At 40.2% G+C, this 18,657-nt stretch overlaps 1 protein-coding gene across 4 annotated transcripts in view; it reads right to left on the reverse strand.

Annotated features, from left to right (window-relative positions):
* Positions 1-18,657, reverse strand: part of STAB1 (stabilin 1) — a 474,288-nt gene that overhangs the window by 415,753 nt on the left and 39,878 nt on the right. For all 4 annotated transcript variants that reach the window (XR_012788655.1, XM_075575004.1, XM_075575003.1 and 1 more), the window contains exon 3: positions 16,009-16,124. Coding sequence is in view for 3 of the 4 variants with exons in the window: in XM_075575004.1 (XP_075431119.1) it covers positions 16,009-16,124 (116 nt within the window). In the remaining variant the exon portion in view is untranslated. The remainder of the gene's footprint in view (positions 1-16,008; positions 16,125-18,657) is intronic.

Here is an 18,657-nt window from a genome sequence, read left to right on the forward strand (position 1 = left end):
ACAACCTCCCGGGAGACCAATCGTCTCCGGAATAAACTCACTTACATCAAACCTATCTGCATATATTGACACTTTTTTACAGAGTCATGTCAAATCTCTTAAATCATATCTGAAGGATACGACTGATGTGTTAAATTTATTAGAGAATTTTACTTGGAATAATAATTACATCATGGCAACTGTAGACGTTGCATCTCTATATACATCGATTGAAAAAACCTTAGGATGTGAAGCTGTTAATTTCTTTCTGAAACAAGATCTAGATATGAAAGAACAGCAGATTCAGTTTATTATAGATGGTATCTGTTTCATACTTGACAAGAATTATTTTTGGTTTGGGAACAGTTTTTACATTCAGAGATGTGGCACCGCCATGGGTACGAGGTTTGCTCCCAGTTACGCGAATCTCTTTATGGGATTCTGGGAGGAACAGCACATTTGGCCCGGTGGCGTTCTGGGGGCGGACCTTGTCCTATGGCGGCGCTACATCGATGATGTGTTTTTAATTTGGCGTGGTGGCCAGGAGAGTTTGGACTCCTTCTTGTCGAGTATTAATGTGAATACGTATAACTTACAATTCACCTCTGTGACAAGTAATAGTTCCCTCAATTATTTGGATTTGAATATTTATATAGAGAATGAGATTCTCAAAACTAGGTCTTTCTTTAAGGAAGTTGACAGCAATAATTATATATTACGTACAAGCTGTCACCAGGATATATGGATGGACAATGTCCCATACAACCAATTCAGACGAATGCGGAGAAATTGCACAGACAATATAGTATTCAATGATCAATGCAATATACTGAAAGAACGTTTTGTAGAAAAACAATACAAAACAGAACTCCTAGACATGGCATTAGAAAAAGCAAATGGTCTGAATAGAATTGACCTATTAGTAGCTAAAGATAGAGAAACATCTTCAAATAATAAGAAAAATTTCGACACAGCATTTTTAACTTCTTTTAATAAAGAGTCAAACAATATAAAGAAAATAATACAGAAACACTGGCATGTTTTATTAAATGATCCGATTTTAAAAGAAGAAATCCCAGATCGCCCGAGAGTGATTTTTAAAAAGGCCAAAAATCTAAAAGGTATAATAGCTCCCAGTAATATTAAGAAAGTAGAGACAAATAGAAATGGATGGCTTCAAAAATTGGAAGGGTTTCACGGCTGTGGTTGTTGCAAGGCCTGTGAATACAAACAGCAAGACAAAAAGGGATTTAGGTGCAATAATAAAAATGAGGATTACAGAATTAAACAATACATGAACTGCAACTCTAATTATATAATCTACCTCCTGGAATGCCCATGCGGGCTCCAATACGTTGGAAAAACATCAAGAGCTATTAAGATACGTATTTTGGAGCATTTAAGCAATATAAGGCGTAGTGTGCAGTCACATAATGTCTCCAAACATTTTTCCTCTTTTCACAACTCCAATACAAAAGGGTTAAAATTTACCGCAATAGAGCATGTGGCACAACATTGGAGAGGACGAGATAGAAATTTAGATTTAAGCAAAAGAGAGATGTTTTGGGTGCATAAACTTAACACGCTGACACCACATGGTCTTAATGTTGATTTTGAGATTGCACCCTTCCTCTAGTTATTATTTTATTTTTATTTTATTTTTATTTTATTTTTTAAAATAAATTTTCCCCTATGTCACACACTTCCCCCTCCCCCTCCCCTCCTTTTTAAGTCACTTTTAGTCATGCCAGTCTTTTACATTTCCAGTTTGGATTTCTCATTGTATAACTTTTATATGTTTTTATTTAAGTTAATCATATTTTGTGTTTATGATCAACTAACATATGTCTCTTTCTCTCTCTCTACCTTCCATTAAGCATCTCGACCTAACGACTACCCATTAATTTTAGTATTTAATTTTTTATTTTAGTATATATTCTGTTCTATGTTCTTTTTAAATAAATTGTATTAAAGTATTTTATGCGTCGTTTTTTTGGATCACAGAGATTATGTACCCAGCTTGGGAGACTCTGTGTGTAATGATGTTCATCATCTTGTGTCAATTATATATGATTGCATTACCAATTGCCCTAATTGAATGGGCTATTTAAATAGCACCCAGTAGGGGACATTATCATTGCTCCTGAGGAAGCTGCGGCATGCAGTGAAACGCGTTGAGCTAAAGAAATCTGCAGACAGTTAGCAGAGCCCAGCTGTATCTACCGTTTGGGAACTGTCTTTCTGCTGTATTCACGGAGGCATAGTCTTGGACCGGCGTTCCCCCTACTCTCCGCTCTACTTACGCTCACCGGAAGTCGTCACCGCCAGGCCAGGAAGTGACGACAGACGCCATCCATCTGGCACCGGACGAGGGGGCACCCTCGTGGAGGACAAGGAAGCGGAGTGAAGTGAGGGATTTCTCCACCGGCCGATCCAATACCCTGGTTCCTAAAGATACCATGATATGAATGTGCTCATTTATTATATTGTGAGTACATTTCCTGCTCGTCTTCACGATAAAACTCTGTGTTATTTTGGTAAAGCACTATTGTTTCCCTTATCTTTGTATGACTGCATATGACTGATTGGAAGCTGCTGCCAGAGTGAAAACACCATCTTGCCTGACACCACCCCTATCTGATGTATGCTGCTGCTTGCTGCAACCCATAACCTGAGGTGTCCAAAGATCCATCACAATTACAAACCTGCACTTATATATCTTACATTCTGTAAGTAGGTTATTTAAAGAGCCAAGTTCCACACATTGACATTTATTTTTCATACTACACTATGATGAGTTTTGTATTTTTTTCTGGGTGTTCCTGATGATGCTGCTCCCTTCCTGCCCTGGATCCTAAACTGTTGTAAGGGAATCAGTGCATATTCCCTGGAAGGTTGAGAGAATTCGTCAGTTTCACAAACTTTTAATTTTATTTTTTTGAGCACTTTTATAGTTGTTAAGCGCCTTTCCAAGTCACTGGGTTTCACAGGCTGGTACTGTTAACAGTAGTGTTAAGCAGTCATTATGTATAATTATGTAAAATGTATAATTAAAATATAGTTTCTCTGAATATTTCTTGCAGGCTAAAAAGTTAAATTAAAATATTACGTTCCATTTAAATTAATTTTATTGTTATCCTTTTTTGCTTATGAGGGACCCAGTACCCACCACTTTGCCCGGGTCAATTCCGGGTACTGAGAATATGGCCGGGTATGCAGAGTACGCAGTCATTTCCGGGTACCCGGTATATCACTAATAATAAGTGTTAAATTAAGTTGTTCACTATGTTTGGTATTAGACACTTCATTTAACCCTTTTTATTAGTGATGTACCAGGTACCCAGACATGGTGAGATGCCTTTAAACAGACATCCCCTGAGGAAGTGAGCAAACCCTCACAAAATGTATGTGGCGTTTCCCCAGCGTGTGACGTCGGTGAAACATGACCTGAAAATGCCAGTGTGCCAAAGCACAACGCATGCAGACAAGAGGGCAGGAGACTGAGCAGGCGACGGTCTACAGTAACTACAGGAAGGAGTAACCTGCAAGTTCTGTCCATTGTGAGGTTTTATCTTATGTTCTTGAATTCAAGCACAATGATTGTCAGTACATAAGATTGTTTTTTTTTCTATATTTAATTAAGTAAAGGTGTTACAACAAGGAAGTGTCTTCCAGTATTTTTCAGTGACTTCTCTGACAATGCAAGAAGTTGGGAATAATACTTACAGGTAGCACCCACCTACAATCATGCCTGCTAATTCCTTAATAGAATTTCTTTCACTTAAGATTTGACCTGTGTGTGCTTGGGTTATTACTTTACTAATTTAAAAGATGTCAATCTCTTACTAACCATCAACCCCAACCCTTATTAGCCCTATAAACTAGATTACCCATTATAAAATAACCAGGACACATTGTATGGGGTAAAAGGTCACAGCATGTTATTACCACATAAACATATAATTAACATCAATATCATATAACATGTTAAACTCCCAAAGGCCTTGCCAGTTATAAAGACAATACCATACCTTACGGCCACAAAGAAAGTTGTTTAACAAATGACAAAATAAACATACTAAAGGTAGGTTGCAACAGTACAAGGCCTAAAAGCAGAGCTCCTGCACTACAATCTAAAACCCCAAATGTGGGGGTAAAATCCCAACCAGCCAAACTACTGTACCTCTGGTAAGGTACCCATGGTAATGCACCCCACATGCTGTGAAAGCAACCATAACATTATTTTTTAAATATACAGTACTCTTTCCTACATGCAAACTTAATGACATCCATAAGGCGCAGGAGTATGCTTATGTGTTAAACCGGATCTAAAACCTATTATAATGGAAGATGTTTATGAAGGGAATGGTGATAATATAGAGACCTTGCAGATAGAAATTAGCAGTGGAGGTAAAAGTATAAAGAAAATGTTTGTAGGGATATGCTATAAACAACCAAATATCTGTGATATTGAGGAAGATAAAATAATTTTGCAAATGGAGAAGGCATCAAAAACTAGGCCATGTTTGCATAGTAGGTGATTTTAATTATCCAGACATAGGCTGGGGCAATGAAATTAGCATTACAACAAAAGGAAACAGTTTTTTGGGGGTGCTTAAAGACAATTATATGACCCAAATTATTGAGGACCCAACCAGGAGAGGGGCAATAATGAATTTGGTCATATCAAACAATGTAGAAGCAATAGCAAATATTCAAGTCCTGGAACATTTGGGTAACAGTGATCATAACATGGTCTCATTTGAAATAAATGATCAAAAAACAGATTACTTCGGTTCAACAAAGACCTTAAACTTTAGAAAGGCAGATTTTAATAAACTGAGGTCTAATCTACAAGTAATACACTGGGATAATGTTTTTGCAAGGAAAAATGTAGAAGATAAATGGACAGTCTTTAAAACATTGTTAGAAAAGCACACTCATCAGTGTATACCCCTGGGTAATAAATATAAAAGAAATAAGTCAAAAACAATGTGGCTAAATAAACAGGTAGGGAGGAAATGGACAAGAAGAGGAAGGCGTTTAGATTCTTTGAGTCACAAGGGATGGAGGCATCGTATCAGAAGGAATGTAACAAAAATTGCAAAAGGGGCAAATCAAATTAGCAAAAATGGATAAAGAAAAAATGATTGCAATAGAAAGTAAGATCAACCCTAAAAAGTTCTTTAAGTACCTTAATAACAAAAAAATGAGAAAAGAAAATATAGGACCCTTTCAGTGTGGGATGGGCAGGCAGATTATTGGAGATAAGGGAAAATCAGAGGTATTAAACTAATTATTTGCCTCCTTGTTTAACAGGGAAGAATTAATTTCAATAGTAGTGCTGCAGGAGGAAGCCACAACCTCCATATTAATGAACAATTGGTTGACTGAGGAAGAAGTTCATAGGTGGCTTGGAAAATTTCAAATAAACAAGGCACCTGGCCTGATGGCATACACCCAAGAGTTCTCAATGAGTTAAGTTCAGTAATAGCCAAACCATTACATTTAATATTCAAGGACTCCATTTATTAATGACCTTGAGGTTGGGATCGAGAGTAAAGTCTCCATCTTTGCTGATGATACTAAATTGTGTAAGGTAATAGAATCAGAGTAGGATGTAATTTCTCTTCAGAAGGACTTGGAGAGACTGGAAACGTGGGCAGGTAAATGGCAAAGGAGGTTTAATACAGATACATGTAAGATTATGCATTTGGGATACAAGAATAAAAAGGCGACTTACAAATTAAATGGAGATATATTGGGGGAATCCTTGATGGAGAAGGATTTAGGAGTGCTTGTAGTCCGCAGGCTTAGCAATAGTGCCCAATGTCATGCAGTAGCTGCAAAGGCAAACAAGATCTTATCTTGCATTAAACGAGTGATGGATGGAAGGGAAGTAAACATAATTATGCCCCTTTACAAAGCATTAGTAAGACCACACCTTGAATATGGAGTACAATTTTGGGCACCACTCCTTAGAAAAGACATTATGGAACTAGAGAGAGTGCAAAGTACAGCCACCAAATTAATAAAGGGGATGGACAATTTAACTTATGAGGAGAGGCTAAATTAGATTTATTTACATTAGAAAAGAGGCGTCTGTCACGGGAGACTGGGTTCTACAACACCTTTTTATAACTGGGATCATTTGATTGAGCAAAACAAGATGGTAAAATAAATGGTAATTTATTTCTCGTAAAAGACAGACAAAGTTTCACAATTCAAGATGAACACAATTACTGGGAATGGGGCTAACGAATAAATCCGTTTCCGGAACGAAATTCCTTAAGATCACATTTTTGGAGCACTTTCCAATGACCGGTAGTTACTCACAAAAGTCCTAAAACTGTTTTCTTCATGCAATGCCTGCTGCAACCGCTATGTTGTAAAAAGCTGGACTTAAAATGTTCTGCTTTTAAAATCCTTGAAGCCGGCTCGCGTCTATTCAGTTCTGAGCATCTTTGAATTTGCCGCTGTTAGTTTGCGCTTGGAATCTGTGCTCCTCATTGGCTACAAGCTCTCTTAAGCCTTCAGGCTTTCATTCACCAACCTGACCAGCTTATTAGAGCATGGGAATTCTCCTGCCAGCCAATCACCGTTTTGCCGGTATTGTAAAGCAGGGCGGGCACTTTTTCTAAGGTAACAATGGGGCATGGGTTAACCTGGCCCCTCTGCCTCTTTGCATACTGAGCCCACCCTCTGCTCTGGCTCCACAGAGTCTGGATTTTGGCTGATGGTTGCTGGATCGCCTTGTGTGGGTACTCAAGGATAACTGCAGTGCCCCTCCTGTTCTAACACCTTGGCATCCCTGAGCCTTTCAAGAATGGACTCTGGACAGATACAGAGACACCAAGCTTGGTCACCAGCTGGGTTTCCAGAATCCATGACTTAGAAAGCCCTCAGTTCATATACAGGTTATCCATATCTATACCCGTCTAATAAAAGATACAGTGTCCTGTTTCTGTGTGCTAAATGTTATGGGTTCCTAATCTGGTGTCATGAATGGAGTGAGTGTATCTTTTCCCTACAATCACAAGCCTCATTTCTGCACACATGAGAAAATAACTTTAAAAACTTTTTAGACACTTTAAAAATCTACTCAGCTTTATAACCTAGTTGGAGAAGCCCATGAACCCCTAAACTAGGCTCAGTATACCTGGGCATGTATCTGGGTATCTCTGCTATATTGGGGAACCCCTACTGCCCTAGGATTCTGTGAATAGCTGCAGATATAGTTTAACCCCGTCATACTCATTTACCTTGTCTGGATGATCCTGCAGCAGGGATCCTGGTGGTGAGTCGCAGGAACACTTTCAGAGTCAGAGTTTGGCAGAGCAATGTGCTTGGCTGTATCCGAGAATCTCACTCAATCCCCGGATACAACTTTTGGGGTATCCCATAACTTTGGAACCCCGATACATAGCCACATTCTGTAAAGACTTTCTCCGACAAACCCACACTGAAACTTACAGCTTAGAAATCTCCCGAACCCAGCATCTCAGTAAAGGCAAAAATCACATAATTCTTTATTGTCGCAAAATTAGTATACAGTTGCAGTAATACATTTTCGACACCTGGGTCCCAGAGCTGACACTCTAAGACCCTAACACACAGGTCAGGGTTAACCAAGTGGGCTTGACCTTTATTATAAAGCCTGGTTAACCCCTTCACCATCACAGCGTCTAAGAGGGGATATGATAACTATATACAAATATAGGTAGTTTAGGGCACATGTCCCAATAACAGTGCTCAATCCACTTCAGACATAATTGAAATCCATGCTTCAAACATCAGTGTCCACATATCATGATAAATACAGAAGCACATAAAGCCAAAAGATAGAGTATTGGACCCAGTGTTTGAAATGCAGTGATTCTTCTATGATGCAAAACTGCCCAAAGGCTGGAGTCAATAAAGGGTTAACATACCATCATTCTTGTAGAAATCCACAGGGCAGTATATCCTCACTGTAACACTGTTGCCGGTCAGCAAATCCCAATGTAAAGGGGAAAGACAATACTCACAGATGGCATCTTCATATGGTGCGTGCATCACGCTCAGAAGTCATGCTGAGAGGGAATCCTAGGATAGCAGCGGTGCACAGCAAGTAGAGAAGGGGACCAGCAGAGTGTGGGTTAAAAATATATTTTATTGTGGCAACATGGTAACGGGGACAAACACTCTGACGCGTTTCGGACAAAAAGTGTCCTTTATCAAAGAGCTGATTCGCGTCATTCCCCCTTGCCGTCTTATAGAGTAATCCCCGCCCACCTACGTCACAGCGCTGCGTTGTTTTGGCGCGAAAATCGCCGAGATACAACCTCATTGGTCAAGGATGTGAACCAATAGAGAAGCTCAATATCGTAAGTGTGTAACAAGGGGAGGGGAGTGACGCGCTGCTCTCACCAGCTCGCAAAACCCCTCCTCTGACACAGTTGGCAACTCTGCATAGTTACACTCCAATGTTCCCTAACATAAACACTAAGCCTCCTAACACAGTAAATCATAGACGGTGTGATCAAATTATTTTTCTATTTTAATATTGGTATACGGGTGACTTTTTCTGAGAATGGAGGATGATATAGAAGACCTGGAATCAGGTGATTCAATGAATAAAACATTTGTTCAGAACTGTGCGGACAATTCAGGGAGGAAACGCAGGGCAGCGTACCTCTTTGACAATGTGATACAAGATGCGTGCGAAGATAATGCTGATCTTGAGTTGTACTTCACAAAACTAGAAAAGATTCTCTTAACAAACATCAGACTCTGGTGGGATATTACAACATTAGATAACTATATCCTCACAAAGAGGATACCCAGAGGTCTTCGCGTTAAGAAAACGCCATCTTTTGGCTTCCCGTCTAAAGACTTTGAACAGGAATGGACAAAAGTATTAGATGAATGCTCTATGAAGCTAATGGATCTTATTATTAAGACTAAAGTCCAAGAAAGAAACATCGTGAAAAAGAACATAAAAGATCTACAGCAGAAACTTAGCACTTTTAAAGACATGGAGGACTTTCAAACGATGGATAAGAGATTATCAAATAATGTGGAAAAAGCGGAAGGAGACATCATGACAAAAAAACAACAAAAATTCGATAGAGATCGCATCGATTATGAGCGTAACCGAGTCTATGTCTGGCAGACACCCCAGATATTGAGAACTCCTGCTCGCCAAGAATCCGGACAGAAGAGAACCCAAGGTAAAAGGGACCAATCCAGGAAGTCGACACCTAAAAAATCAATACTGAAGAAATCTCCAGAAACATCGAGTATTTCGGACATTTCTGATGGGGCAAACCGCCAACATACTGTGTCCTTCTCAACTGATGAGGACACGGACAGATATCATGATCATACGGAATATGAAGCCCGGAGTGTGAGACAACATGGAGAAGCGTCTACCTCATACGATCTTAGAAGCCAAAAGGTCGCAAAAAAACTATCAAAAGGACAAGGCACTCGAATAAAAGACGGAGCACAAAAGAAAAGGAAAATCGATCCTTGATGGATAACAACAATGTTGTCAATATCTCAGGGGTTATCATCCCCGATGGCGAAATGGCTGTCTTGAACAAGGGTCTTAATTTTGCTCTCATGAATGACTTTAACTTGTTCAATACAGTCATTGACCTACAGAAATATGTCCGAAAACTGTCATTGAAAAAATGTTTTGTATCAAGGGGGACATCTGTGGCTGGGTCTCCTCCATCGGATGACAGGGGCACCCTTGACCCCTCTCATGCGATTGATGAGACTCAGGTGGATAGATTATCCTTCAAAGAATATGGTGTGCTTCAGGACATGTTAGATTTGGATATAGAAGACAGAGGGCTAGACCTTCTAGATAGTGAGGAGCAGTTCTCATTTTTGAGCGGTACCAAACATACAAAGTTTAGGAGCAAATCAATCTTTTGTCCATCTTCCTCCAAAGGTCCACACTTTGAAACGTTTGAGAGACTAGTGGAGAAAGATTTACAAATTCTTGCAAAAGGTTATACATTCACCACTCCTTCCTTTGACAACATGTCTAAAGAAGAAAGATCTCATCTGTGTTCACTAAAAAAGAGGTCGGATATCATTATAAAGAATGCGGACAAAGGGGGAGCGGTGGTGATTATGCACGCAGACGCTTACCGAACAGAAGCCTTGAGGCAGCTTTCCAACATCCAGGCATATTGCAGGTTAGACAGAGACCCCACACAGTCGTATCTGGCGGAGATTCGTGATCTGTTGGATCTGGGCAGGGAGTTGGGAGTACTCACTAACCAGGAATCATCTTATCTTTACAATCCATTCCCCTTCGTGCCTATTTTTCACCATCTCCCAAAGATCCATAAAACTCTAGTCTGCCCTCCTGGTAGACCAATTATATCGAGTATTGGATCTTTGGGAGATGGTTTATCTAGGTACGTTGATTATTTTTTACAGACTTTAGTGAAAACACTTCCCGCTTATTTAAGGGACTCTGCGGATTTGCTTCAGGATATTCAGAAAATCAAATGGTTAAATGGTTACATGTGGGTTACCCTCGATGTAACCTCTTTATACACGATTATTGATCACACTTTGGGCACGAGAGCTATCAGTCACTTTCTCAATCACTCTAATTTAAATTCGGCACAAAGCACATTTTTATTAGATTCAGTTATGTTTCTGTTACAGCACAATTATTTTATGTTTGACACACAATTGTATTTACAGTCACAAGGGACAGCCATGGGCACGTCATTTGCACCTTCGTACGCGAACCTTTTTATGGGATTTTGGGAGAACACTCACATTTTTGGTGACACTAACCCCTTTAGAGAACACATTATTTTTTATCGTCGCTTTATTGATGATTTATTATTTATCTGGAATGGGGATATTGACACCTTACACGCTTTTCTTGAATATCTTGGGGCAAATACGTATAATTTGAAGTTTACTCATTCATACCATGATACACAGATTGATTACCTGGACCTACATTTATACATAGATGTTGGTCAACAAATACAAACCAATATCTACAGAAAAACAAACTCCAAAAACTCCCTGCTCAGATCAAACAGTGCCCACCCAAGATCACTTATTAATGGCATACCCAAAGGACAATTCCTGAGGTTAAGGAGACTATGTTCCACACAAGAATCCTTTATGGTACAAGCGGAAGAACTAAAGAATAGGTTTAGGAGTCGTGGATATGGAGAGAGGGACTTGGAAGTTGCATTTAACCATGCTTTGAATATGGATCGGGGACAACTTCTGAGGAGAAGGAAACCGAATAGTAATATCCATAATAACGCAACAAACCAGTTACCACTCTTCATAACCACGTTCTCTAAACAGGCTGAACAGTTTAGATTTATCTTACAAAAGCATTGGGGAATTTTAAAATTAGACACAGACCTTGATCTATACACTATGTCTAACCCAAGAATGGTATTCAAGAAAGCAAAGACCATTGGCAGTTATGTGTCGCCCAGTATGTACTGCTCAACAAAGAACAGCACTAAAAAGCTACCTAGGGGATTCTTTAAATGTGGGCATTGCAGTCTCTGCAGATAACGAACTCAGGGAAGGGCTGGGGAGGGGGAAGGGAAGGAATATACCCTCGCAACTGCTGGAAGATAAATCTGTGGTGCTACAATCAGGGGTGGATAATGAACAAATACTTGTAGAGAAAAGGAACCCCAACGGAGAGCACTCAACAGTGCACAAAAACAGTGAAGGAGGTAGTGTAGGATGCAATGTGTATATTGAGTAAATTAAAATATCATTTATTGGAGTCTTAACTCAATTAAAATAAAGCGGACACTAAGTACCAGGGTGATATGTGCTAGTAGGCCAAAAAAGCGCAGCGAAAATAAAAGGCACCAGACTCGTGTGTTAAGTGTTGGCTCTACCCTTGATCATATATGCAGGGTAAAGTCAGGTGTTATGAACAGCCACAGGTATCTGCGTAATAAGTGTATAGATAACAGATAGAACCCCTATCTACTTAGTTACATGAACCAAGTTAGTATATACCACAGTGGGTTAATGTAGGGATGAGCAGATCACTGCTTAAGTCCCTGAGTGGTGCTTCTTGTGTCAAGACGCCATAGTGGTATAATATCACACACACTCGCTATAGACTCCCCCCACGTCAGTCTCCTGGGGGGGGGGGGGATAGTATATAATAATGGCAGAAAAAGGATTGCTGCAGACCTGTGAATAGAAAAAATGTAGATCACAAGTAGTGTCTACTAACACTTGAAAAAATTAAAAACAACACGAGGTACTGGTAGCATATAAATGGCAGTAACCGCGACCAAATTGTATCAAACATACACACTTCTGCTGATGCCTGGTGTGTCACAGGTCTCCGCGGTTTCTGCCTATTCAAGTCAATATCGAGCTAATGCTCACATGTAACTCTCTGTAAGAGAGTGTTACTCTGGGTCAGGACACGCTCCGATCACGAGCGTTGGTCCCGCCCCCTTGACGTAATGACGTCACGCGGGGTTCTATCTGTTATCTATACACTTATTACGCAGATACCTGTGGCTGTTCATAACACCTGACTTTACCCTGCATATATGATCAAGGGTAGAGCCAACACTTAACACACGAGTCTGGTGCCTTTTATTTTCGCTGCGCTTTTTTGGCCTACTAGCACATATCACCCTGGTACTTAGTGTCCGCTTTATTTTAATTGAGTTAAGACTCCAATAAATGATATTTTAATTTACTCAATATACACATTGCATCCTACACTACCTCCTTCACTGTTTTTGTGCACTGTTGAGTGCTCTCCGTTGGGGTTCCTTTTCTCTACAAGTATTTAGTCTCTGCAGATATGCTGAACCAATAAAATCTTTGAGGAATATCTATACTAACCATGTGTATCGCATTGAGTCATTTATGACCTGCAACACAAATTTTGTTATTTATCTTCTGAGGTGTGCTTGCGGGAGTGGCTATATAGGTTGGACCATCAGAGCACTTAAAGTCAGAATAACTGAGCACATTCGCAGTATCAGGAACTGTAATGAGCGCTTTCCTGTAGCGCGCCACTTCAACACATGCCCCCTAAGATCAATCACTACATTTACATATAGTGCTATAGAAGAAATTCCTATACATCCTAGGGGAGGAAATAGGGAGGCGTCACTGAATTGTAGGGAGATGTTCTGGATTCATGCCCTTGGGACACTGGCACTCCGGGGCATGAACCAGGACTGGGAACTCAAACATTTTTTGAAATAATCATTTGCTCTAATTTTTATGTCCGTACATTGGACATTTATGTTGAAGAATATACATTTCTCTACACTTGCTTTATGTGTTAATCAAGGCCGATGAATATCTGTGCAAAATTGGTCCTCTGAAAGACAAAAAAGTTTGTGCATAAACTGCTGCTCCATTTGGACCCCAATATACATTATGAATTTGATGTGTTTTATACTATTACTTTGCATATTACACCTGTGTTTTGTCCGTTGATCTGCCACTATCTTCAAGTATAGATATATAAGGGAAATATATATTCCTCTTTATAATTCATTGATATATATATATATATACAAGCATTTACAGACCTAGGGTCTCTTGTAATGAGTTATGGTTTCATTTTGTCCTTCAATTTAGTATACCACCTCCATTCCAGTGTAGGATTCGCAGATTCAATGTTATCTGTTTTTAACATTTGCTATATATGTTGTTGTTGTTTTTTCTTGATTCATTTAGGTTTTAGAATCTTGTTATATTGATTTTTTTTAATTTTTTAATCTTTTACCCCTTCACCCTTCTCAGTCTTTGTAAGCCCCCTCCCCTTCCCCCCCTTCCCCCCCACCTCTCCATCCGTTCACTCATTCACCTGTTCCACACTTGATGATTTACTGTGTTAGGAGGCTTAGTGTTTATGTTAGGGAACATTGGAGTGTAACTATGCAGCATTGCCATCTGTGTCAGAGGAGGGGTTTTGCGAGCTGGTGAGAGCAGCGCGTCACTCCCCTCCCCTTGTTACACACTTACGATATTGAGCTTCTCTATTGGTTCACATCCTTGACCAATGAGGTTGTATCTCGGCGATTTTCGCGCCAAAACAACGCAGCGCTGTGACGTAGGTGGGCGGGGATTACTCTATAAGACGGCAAGGGGGAATGACGCGAATCAGCTCTTTGATAAAGAACACTTTTTGTCCGAAACGCGTCAGAGTGTTTGTCCCCGTTACCATGTTGCCACAATAAAATATATTTTTAACCCACACTCTGCTGGTCCCCTTCTCTACTTGCTGTGCACCGCTGCTATCCTAGGATTCCCTCTCAGTATATACAAATATATTCAGGGACAGTACAGGGAGCTTTCAAAAGAACTATTCATCCAAAGTGAAGTACAAACGACTCGGGGGCATCCCTTATGGTTGGAGGAAAGGAGATTTCACCAGCAACAAAGGAAAGGGTTCTTTAAGTAAGGGCAGTTAAAATGTGTAATTCATTACCCATGGAGACTGTGATGGCAGCTACAATAGATTTGTTCAAAAAAAGGTTGGACAACTTTTTAGAAAGGAAAGGTATACAGGGATATACCAAATAAGTAAACATGGGAAGAATGTTGATCCAGGGAATAATCCGATTGCCAATTCTTGGAGTCAGGAAGGAATTTATTTTCCCTTTATGAGATTTCATTGGATGATGACACTGTTTTTTTTTTGTTTGCCTTCCTCTGGATCAATAAGTAAGTATAGATATAAGATAAAGTATTTGTTGTCTAAATTTAGCATAGGTTGAACTTGATGGACGTATGTCTTTTTTCAATCTCATCTACTATGTAAGGCGTGAACCTGCAATTCAAATTTAGAGAGTATGGGTAGAGGTGAGGTAAAGTGAATTTATGTAGTGCTGACACCTAAAAAGGCAGCAGTTCCCAAACTGGGGGGTGCACCCCCATGGGGGCAGGAGATTTTTTGGGGGGGCGTGGGCAGTTGCATGGTCCCACGCGCTTCACCAAGGCCTTTAAATTAAATGCCGGGGGACCGCGAGAGGCCTCTTCAACCTCTACCTACTGGGATGCAGCGCCTCCACCTGTGAGGATCCCGCCACAGATGAGAAGGCACCTCACAGGAACGTATACCGTGAACAACGCACACAACAGTATAAACAATAACACTTTACCAGCAGGGTCCCACAAGATACAAATGCATAATAACAGCACAGCAAAAGAATAGCATAGGCAATAAGAATAACACAACCCCTTCCTCCTATCGCCGGGAGCATCTATACTCCTAATGGTCTACCCTATCCCTTGGGCACCTAAGAAAACAAGATGTCCGCCAAGGCAATCCCTATTGTATGTGTGTGGGCAACGCTACACTCCCTTGTGTATTGGTAGTGCACATGGGTACCTTCCTGGTTACACTTATACAACCAGGGAGTCCCTCTCAGGAGAGGAACCGCAACCGTGATCCCACAATGCTGGGCCTCCCAACAATATCCCTTCTCTCCTTACTTCCGGCAGCCAGGCGGTCGTTCCTCCAGGCCTGGGGAATCCTCCCCTGCAATTCGTCCCACTCTGATGGCGAATCTGTCCCACTCCACTGGCGATAGGGCTAACAGGCAAGTCCCTGATTTATGGCCGGCCCTACAATACTCCACTACGGTAGTTAGGGATTAACTCAGGCCTACAGGGTCTCGCTATCCTAGCCCTAGGCAGCCTGACTAGCTCCCAGGACACTACATTCCCCTCCGCAGGCTCAGGCAGCTTTGACCATGCCCTTGCAGTTCCAAAAGGATATCCTGTCCCTGCAGAGGATATCCTCTCTTCAGTCCTTTACCAATCCCAACATGGCCACAACACCTCCGCATAGGAGTCCGAGGAGGTGCATAAGCTCCCCCCCAGAGGTGTGGAGGACTACCCTGCTACACTGTATTTTAGAGGATACAATAGGTTTGCAGAACCAGAGCGAGATATGTACCTGCACTATTGTGTGGCTTTTCTCTTTGAGGAACACAGTAGATGGCAAACATAAAAAAATTATTGTACAGTACATACCAGTGCAACTTAATCCCCAGCTTCCTTCACAGCATCCAGGTTGCACAATGACATTCTGACAGATGTGGTTGCAGCCCAGTAGTGATAGAGTTACTCCTCCCATGTCCACAGTATAACTATATAGAAAACCAAACATCACATTATTCTTGGAAAGTAATCCTTCATATACATGGCTCAAAGTTTATGTAGAGTTTATATAGGGCTTTACAAAGCGCCTATGAAAAAAAATTAGTGCTGATGTATAAACCCCCAAACATTTTACAAAATTAATATTAAAGCATAAAAAATAATACAAAAAAAATGAGTCAACATACTGTATAGGACAATATTTCTGAAGTAGAATGCTGCCATAAGTCTTTTCAGTTCAAGTCAAAAGGCTGTCACTAAGACTGCTTAGAAAATATGGGCTATTAACAAATTAAATAAAATCATGAACTTTACAAAAACATCAAAAAATCAAAATGACAAAAAATGAGATAATGTGACCAAGAAACCCAAGAAATAAAGTTAAGCATGATGTTTTGGGGCCCAAGCCCATTTATCAGGTGCTGCCTGTTCTTTTTATTTATTTTTTACTCTGTCCTTTTTTGTTTTTGATTATGTTTTATATACTTTAATGTAATGGAGCAATAAGATTAACAGTACAACTAAAGTAAACAGAGACAGTCTTAGCAAGATCAAAACCCAAACCTACTACATTGTATATATATTTGTGTAATTTGGATTGCTAGTGGGTTTTGTGACAATGTATACAACAAAAGACACAGGTCCCAATGTTACATCCAACATGTATGTATGTATACACAAAAACAAATAGTAGCGCTAGTAAGTGATAAATGGGTAATAACTTGTGCAGTATATAACATTGTGAGTGTTGTAATATAAAAAATATATAAAATACATAAAAATTTAAATGTTATAGTGAATAGAAAATAGTATATAGATGAAATGCTGGTGTTCGCATAGGTACCGTCTGTACGGACTAGGCAAGGCTTCTATATGGTCATGCCTGACCAATGTAATAAACAAAAAACAAAACAAAAAGAAGCGCCAGTTCTGTATGTAAAATGGAGAGTGGATTTTATTATTCTAATAACCAGAGTAGTCCTAAAGACTAATGCTAGACTGGTGTGATAAAAAGCAATCAGTATGCAATAAAAGTCATCAGCAGCAATAGCAAGTGACATGCATGAATATATGAAACAGATTGAATGAGGAGGCAGAGCAGGGAAGATAAACACTGATGGAATAGATGGTAAATGGCAGTCCGTATGGCAAATAACAGCTGGAAATCAATAGTCACTAAATAGAGTGTAATCCTTCTCAGATGTATATTGGTGCAATATTAGCAGACCGAGTGGAGCACGGAGTAGTTCTTATCAACATGCGGTCTGATTCCGCTGTAGTATGATGATCAAAGAAGCAAATTCCTCATATGGCATAACCAGACTTGGCCAAATTCCAAACCTCATAGAGGGGTGATGTCTACCACTTAGTCAGACCCCGCTCAGATCCCGTTCAGGTCCCGGGTGTCCGTATCCTGTCCGTCTCCAGCGTATGCTGTCGTCTCCAGATCCGGAGCTGTGATATGTGCTCCGTTCTCCTCAGTATCAGACTTCGCTTGAGCACCAGACACGTATTTCCAGCGCTCCCCTTTGCACCCGGAAGTAACGTAGCAATCTGTATTGAGTATCCTACAAGTGTATACCGCGTCACTGCGTTGCTGCGTGATGACGTCACAACGTTCCAACGCATTTCGTCACTGAGAGTGACTTTCTCAAGGATCTGTATGTATGTCTTTATTTATATAGCGCAATTAATGTACATAGCGCTTCACAGCAGTAATACACGTGACAATCATATAAATAACACATAAAGGGGAGAAGTGCTTCAGACATAAAAGTAATATTTAGGAAAAGGTGTCCCTGCACCGAAGAGCTTACAATCTAATTGGTAGAGTTAAAACCAGAGACGAACATGAAACACAGACAGAGCTCAGTGCACATCCAGCGAAACTTTATACACGGTACAGTGCCTAAATATACATGTATTGATATCTATTAAATAAAATGGTCTTTTAGTTTAACATTTTGGCCAAATTGTTGTAAGCCCCTGAGCCACTGCACGGCAGACCAAATCTCAAGGGTCCCTACACTAATATAAATTCTTAATAACCTGTGCATTGCCAGGAAGAATGATTTATAATAAATCTGTCAAAATTAGTAGGTAGGAAGAACATATGGAGACAGTAAGAGGGTGTTCTGTTAAGTGCGTCTGCAAGGGGCCAAGGTTTATGTATGAGGTGTTAATTATTAGCCATGGAGCTACTCATATGCTTCTATAAGCAGGTGTGTTTTGAGGTGGGTCTTAAAGGTGGATAGAGAGGGTGCTAGTCGGATATTGAGGGCATTCCAGAGGTGTGGAGCAGTCAGTGAGAAAGGATTAAGGTGGGAGAGGGCTTTAGATACAAAAGGGGTAGAGAGAAGATATGCTTGAGTAGAACGCAAGAGTTGGGATGGTGTATAGCGAGAAATTAGGGCTCAGATGTAAGGAGGAGCAGAAGAGTGTAAAGATTTAAAAGTGAGGAGGAGAATTGAGGTTGTGATACAGGATTTGATAGGAAGCCAGGAGAGGGATTTCAGCAGAGGA

This window comes from Ascaphus truei, chromosome 17 (assembly GCF_040206685.1).
Source record: "Ascaphus truei isolate aAscTru1 chromosome 17, aAscTru1.hap1, whole genome shotgun sequence".
In the NCBI taxonomy this organism is placed as follows: Eukaryota; Metazoa; Chordata; class Amphibia; order Anura; family Ascaphidae; genus Ascaphus; species Ascaphus truei.